This window comes from Coffea eugenioides, chromosome 9 (genome assembly GCF_003713205.1).
Source record: "Coffea eugenioides isolate CCC68of chromosome 9, Ceug_1.0, whole genome shotgun sequence".
In the NCBI taxonomy this organism is placed as follows: domain Eukaryota; kingdom Viridiplantae; phylum Streptophyta; class Magnoliopsida; order Gentianales; family Rubiaceae; genus Coffea; species Coffea eugenioides.
The window spans coordinates 14,542,324-14,549,401 of record NC_040043.1 but is presented as its reverse complement, the minus strand read 5'-3'; the positions used below and the strand labels follow the sequence as shown (position 1 = coordinate 14,549,401).

The window sequence follows — 7,078 nt, the reverse complement described above, 5'->3', positions numbered from 1 at the left end:
TTATCTAAACAAAAATAGCACATTCGAAACAATGGCTTTAAACAAAATATGTCCTCTAAGATCATTGTTAACCTGCCATCCAATGCTTTCCCAAGCATTATTTGTCTCAGCACTTCTTTGTTTTGGACCCTTACTTTGATGTTACGCCTTCCCTTTTGCAGCGCTTTGCACAATACTAATCTGATTGCTGCAGCCGCGTCCGTGTTTTTGTTTCCATGACTTCTGTCCTTTAGTGCCCAGGATTCTATTGTGTCATGTGACCTCGTCTTGATCTCGACCCCAATACCTACCACAGCAGGCCTGAGTAGGGTAGTTGTTGTCACTGTCATACTTTTCAAGTTCTGGTCCTCTTGTGCTTCATTTCCAACCTCCAGGTCTGGTATTGTTTCTGCTGTACTCAAATCAGCTTCGTGCCTTCTTACATCCTCCATTTCAAATCAGCTTCCAGGCATGCCCACTTCTAAGAAATTGCATCTTGAATTTTTGATTGTTCTCTTCCTATGAAATTCTTGACTTGGGGAATTCATTACCAGAGCTTAAGCTTTAATTTCAAAACTGAACAAGATTCACTAGCTTCTACATTTAAGTAATCAATCAAACTAAAAGTACATGAAGTTAGGATGAATTGACTGCTATGCTATGCTATTCAACATTGAATTTATAAACATAATCTAATTGCTTTAATTGTTTAGATTGTTTAAAAAACATTTGGGTTTGTAATTTATCAATTATCTGAACATATTTTAAATACTAGAATAATTGGTGATTTACAAGTTTAAATATCTCCTAAAAAAATTCTAAACAATTAGAAGAATTTTAAATGATTTTAAATTTTTCGTCAAATCTCTCAATCCAAACGCAGTGATAATATATTAATACAAATAAACTACTCTACCTATACTATATTAATGAACTAAGAAAAACTAGTGAAGACTATATTTTTGGTGAGTTTCTCTAGGCTTCCAAAGTTGTGAAAATGTTCTCCAAAGGCCTCTATTTATAGAGGAATTCAAGAGTCAAATGAGTTGTTAAAGTTGTCATTTTTTACTCTTGAATCTTCCATGAGTTGTCTTTCTAATTTTCCAACCTTTTCTTGATCAGATACAATCGAGATTGATAGCTGGAATTGAGTTGGAAAAATTGTGTGAAAGCAAGGCAAGTTGATGAGCAAGTTGCAGAAAACAGGTGAGAATACGCGACTACATCAATACGCAACTTCAACTCGCGTATTGTATAGTCGCCTTTTGAGTTCTGCGTAGTCCAACTGCTATTTTCTCGATGATGGAGACTGAAATAACACTTGTGCAAAACATGAAAGTTGTAGCCCTTTGAGTTATCTTTCCAATCCTTAAGAATCATCTTATTTGGAGCTCTGTGGACCGTGATATGACTGAAATACAAAAGACTGGTCAGAGCTCTGTTCCAGCTTACAACCACAGAATTGCACTTCTATATTTTAACTTTTCGACATGGAAAACGACTGAACTAAACTTTGATGTCTCATAACAAAGGTAGATCTATCTCTTAGCCTTAAAATGGTATAAGAGTCATCTCTATCCGATGCTTGTAGCTCGAGATATAGCCGAAATACGAAAATGTGTCAAAGCTGTGAAACTTGCTTCCTTTGTTCTTGATTGCATTTCCTCTTTTGCATTACATATTCTCTTTTTATTACTTTAAACCATCATCAATCATCCAAATATGTTCTCAAATCATGTATTTGATGATTGAATTTTTAAACCTATAAAAACATGAAGTTTTCACCATAAAAATGCAATTTTTACCCTTTAAACTACAAAATGTATATTTTCACTAGAAACTTAGTTTATTAGCTATAAAAATAGTTAAAACACACCAAAACTAAACAATAAAACACGTAAAATATCTACTTGTCACTTTAATTGTTTAAATTGCTTAAAAAACGTTTGGGTTTGTAATTTATCAATTATCTAAATATATTTTAAACACTAGAACAATTGGTGATTTTCAAGTCTATATATCTCCCGAGAAATCTAAACTATTAGAGAAATTTGAGATGATTTCAAATCTTTCATAAATCCCTCAATCCAAATGTGTCATAACATATTAACACAAAGAAATCATTCGCTATATTAGGATAACACGCAACATAGCAATACTTTTTCTAAAACGTGTTACAGAAAATTTTCATTTCTTTGCATTTATGATCTTGCAAACGTATCCTGGAGAACTTTTGAATACGGTAAGAACCAAAACCTCCTTAAGAAAAATATAGAGCAAATTATCCTAATGGCCACTAAACTTTTAGAATTATCGAGTTTTGGTCATTGAACTAATAAAAGTTTGATTTTGGCCACTGAACTATCTAACATTTAGATTTTAGGCCATTTCGTTAGATTTGGTTATTAACTATGCCAGATTTGAGTGTCCACACGATTCATGAGACAAAAAGAAAGAGACATAGTTAATTATTAAATCTGACGGATAACCTGAAATCTAAAATTTAAATAGATAAATAGCCAAAATTAGACATTTAATAGTTCAGTTGTCAAAACTCGATAATTTCAAAAATTTGGTGGCCATCTTGATAATTTCTCAAAAATCTATAAAAAAAACACCATAGCCCAATTTAGTTTTATCCATAGTTATTATACCCAACCCACCCCGGCGGTTGAATCGGTTAAATAGATGAACCGGCCATGGAACTGGATCGATTTAGCAATTGGATCGGAGTTGCAGATGACTCGCTTTGAACTGTTTAACCCGGACGGTCGAACCGATGACCCGCTAAATCCTGCAATTTTTTATGAACCCGGCGGATTTCTGAAATTTTTCTAAAATTACCTTTTTATCCAAATTTTTAATTTGACCAGTCACACCAGTATGGGCATTGTTGTGTTTTTGACAATTAGATGAGAAAAATTGAAAATGAATTTGGGGATTAGGGTTTCTTTCTTTCTTTGACACTTAAATTTATCATTTATGTTTAGGGATAATTGCAGAAACCTCTCCTGAGGTTTCTGACATTTGCACTGACCTCCCCTGTGGTTTGAAAAATTACACTGACCTCCCTTGAGGTTACTAATCCTTTGCAAATTCAGTCCAAATGATTAAAATATTGTTTTAGGGTGTGAAATTAGAATTTTGTACCAAATTTGTCCTTTCTACTACATGTCCAATGAATGACAAAGTATTACAAATCAATTAACAATTAATAAACTTTAAGGAGTATAGTTTATAGGCAAATACATATTACCTATTTAAAGTACCGGCTTTTTATGGGTATTTTACTTTCAAACATTTAATTTTACTCTCAGGGGAGGTTTCTGCAATTATCCCTTATGTTTATGTATAATATCAATATGAATTCATGAAACACGTATGGGTATAACTTGTGTATGAACTATGAAATATGAATAGGTTATAACTTGTTAACATTTAAAAATTTATGTACTTATATTATAATTTATATATTTATTTAATTATACTTATATTTTTATTATATAGTATAATCCAACGGTTCAATCATTGACCCGTTGGTTGAACCACTGACCTGGCAACCTCATCCTCCTGCCAGATTGATGCCCAAATTGATTTTAATAACTATGGTGTATTAAAGAATTCAATACTTTGGACTCGGTTCTCCTCATTTGGTGGCCCACAAAACAAAGCCGTTGGTTGATCAAATCAACTTGACGTGAAGCAAACCTAGTGGCTAGTCTCTTGACTAGTACTAGAGCCACGTGTTTCGTTTCCTTTTTTATCCAAACCAGATAAAAAGGCTTACAATTACCAAATAGCTGGCCTACCCTGTCACTATTCATTCGCTCATTGAACCTTGGACATATTTATGATAAGATGAATAAAATATAACAACGTATTTCACATGTTTCCCAGTAACGTAATCTATTGGCTGAATTTCTTAGAGATCGAAGCGAAAAAGTTGATATCTACTTCTCTGTTATGGTACTATTTTCAAGCTCGTGTATTGGGAAATGGTATTTTGCGGCCGCAAGCAAAGGAAAAATATGTATTCGAGAAAAGGACATGTGAGCTTGATCTCTAAGAAAGGATCTGAGATGGACTTTTCTTTCTTTAATATTTTTCCAGGCGAAATTACATCTGCAATTTTTGCTTGTTCTCTTCCTGCGAAATTCTTGACTTGGGGAATTCATTACCAGAGCTTAAGCTTTAATTTCAAAACTAAACAAGATTCACTAGCTTCTACATTTAAGTAATCAATCAAACTAAAAGTACATGAAGTTACGAGGAATTGACTGCTATGCCATGCTATTCAGCATTGAATTTATAAACATAATCTAATTGCTTTAATTGTTTAGATTGTTTAAAAAACATTTAGGTTTGTAATTTATCAGTTATCTGAATATATTTTAAATACTAGAATAATTGGTGATTTACAAGTTTAAATATCTCCTAAAAAAATTCTAAACAATTAGAAGAATTTTAAATGATTTTAAATTTTTCGTCCAATCTCTCTATCCAAATGCAGTGATAACATATTAATACAAAGAAATCATTCAGCCAGTGCATTGCATCTGGCTACTGGAACCAGCTGCCTTTGTCGGCTTACGAATTGAAAATATCGGGCACTTGTTTTGATTGTTCCATTGTCTCCCACGCCCGATAAAATACTCACTAAATAAACGAGATAGAAAACGTGTTATAGAAAATTTAATACCGTAAGAACCAAAGCCTCCTTAAGAAAATTCTATAAATAGCACTCTAGCCCAATTCAGTTTTATCAAAGAATTCAATACAAAGAAAAATGGTGACTTCCGGCAGTTCATTGTTTTCTCATCTCTCATTTCTCATACTTGCATTAGCCATCCTACAGGCTGACGCATCAAGAATTCACGATGATTATCTTAACTGCCTACAATCTCAAAACTCAAACTCCGTATCTACCATTGCTTACACCCCAAGAAACACATCATATTCATCCATATTGCAATCCACGGAGCAAAACTTACGTCCCGCATCAACCTCTCTATTCAAGCCAACTCTCATCCTTACACCACTTCATTCATCCCAGATCCAGGCGGCAATACGCTGTGCCAGGAAACATGAAATTCAAATCAGAGTCCGGAGTGGTGGACATGATTATGAGGGTCTTTCCTATGCTTCAACAAGCCCTTTTGTCATTGTTGATCTTAGAAACATTAGCTCGATATCAGTTGACAGGGAAAATCGTACGGCATGGGTTGAAGCAGGGGCAACTCTTGGCCAACTTTACTACAAAATCGGTGAGACAAGTAGGGAACTCGCATTCGTTGCTGGTGCTTGTCCCACAGTAGGCGTTGGAGGACACTTCAGCGGAGGAGGCTATAGCATGTTGTCACGTAAATTTGGGTTGTCAGTCGATCATATTATTGATGCCAAAATTATTGACGTGAACGGTCAAATTTTGGATAGAAGGTCTATGGGTGAGGATCTATTTTGGGCAATCAGAGGAGGTGGTGGAGCAAGTTTTGGGATCATCATTGCATGGAAAGTAAGTCTTGTTTCTGTTCCTGAAAAGGTAACAGTTTTTAATCTAACCAAGACGTCGGATCAAAATGCAACTCAGCTAGTATATCAGTGGCAGCACATTGCAGACAAGATTGATGAAAATTTACTAATTAGGCTCTTCATAACGAGTTCCAATTCTCCCCAAACCGGAAAGAAATCCATAGTAGTTTCATTTACTTCTTTGTTCCTCGGTGGAGTTGATCAGCTCCTTTCCTTGATGCAAAAAAGCTTCCCAGAACTGGGATTAGCAAAAGAAGATTGCATTGAAATGAGCTGGGTCGAGTCCACAGTCTACTTTGCCAACATTCCTGGAGCTGCTTCGGTTGAGGTCCTTCTGGATAGGAATTCGTCCAAGTCATATTTCAAAGGAAAGTCAGACTATGTAAAGAAACCAATTTCAGTAAAAGGTCTTGAAGGATTATGGAAAAGGCTCTTTGCAGAAGAAGAAGAAGACATGGAGGCACATTTCCAGCTACAGTTTAGTCCTTATGGAGGAATGATGAGTGAAATCTCAGAATCTGCAACACCCTTCCCTCATAGGAGAGGGAACATTTTCATGATACATTATGTAGCGGGATGGGACGAAAAAGGCAATGCAGAATCCAAGAGACATGTGAATTGGACAAGAAGAGTTTATAGCTATATGGCTGCCTACGTATCAAAGTTTCCAAGAGCTGCATATTTGAATTATAGGGATCTTGACTTGGGAGTCAATAAAATCAAAGGCAATACAAGCTATATACAAGCTAGCATTTGGGGGACTAAATATTTCAACCAAAATTTTGACAGATTGGTGCATGTGAAGACTAAAGTGGATCCAAGTAATTTCTTCAGAAATGAGCAAAGCATTCCTCCGTTGTCATAATGGTGGTAGGTAGATTGAAGGACCAAAAAATTTATGGTTATTTTCCTTTTCTATCTTTTTTTTAAAAAACAAAATTTGTTCATGGTACAATGCGAACTAAACAAAAATGTTGCTTTAGAATATTAATGATCTGTACTACACAGCAAATCTTTTGCCGTTGCTCTATTTTCAATTTTCCTTGTGAACGCACAGAGGAAATTATCTTTCTTGGCTCTGATTAGATTTAAATTCGTAGTGCTGTTATGGGTCGGAAGCAATTTGAAATTCTTTATGTAAAACCCACGATTTTTAGCTCAATTTTTATTTCGGCCAATTAACTAAATGGATATTTACCATGAGTAAAAGTAAAAATAATTGTAGGATAGATTAAAGGATTAATTGAGGGATAAAAATGAGATAAGATAGGGTAAAGGTTCATGACAGTTAAAACTCTTATCTAACCCATTTACTAGTGGGTGGTTATTAGGGTTTGGCACACTTATAAAAAAAATAATTGCCTTGTTTGGAACCCAAGTTTTTTGCCAAGTTTGTCTGCTACAAGTTTTTTAAAAACTTTAGCTACAGTAACCTCAAAAAATTTCTCAAAATTTTTAAACTATACATTTCAAAATATTTAAAAATCTGCATATTTCAAAAATTTTTTAAAATACTTCTACAGTAAGTTACAGTAAAGTTTTAGATAAACTCCTAAAAAACTCACCTTCC

General features: G+C 34.4%; 1 protein-coding gene across 1 annotated transcript; it reads left to right on the top strand.

Annotated features, from left to right (window-relative positions):
• Nucleotides 1-4,765: 4,765 nt before the first annotated feature.
• Nucleotides 4,766-6,442, top strand: LOC113782275 (berberine bridge enzyme-like 18). The gene has a single exon (XM_027328170.1). It carries the CDS (start codon nucleotides 4,766-4,768, stop codon nucleotides 6,371-6,373), a length of 1,608 nt encoding a protein of 535 aa, XP_027183971.1. The 3' UTR covers nucleotides 6,374-6,442.
• Nucleotides 6,443-7,078: the final 636 nt, after the last annotated feature.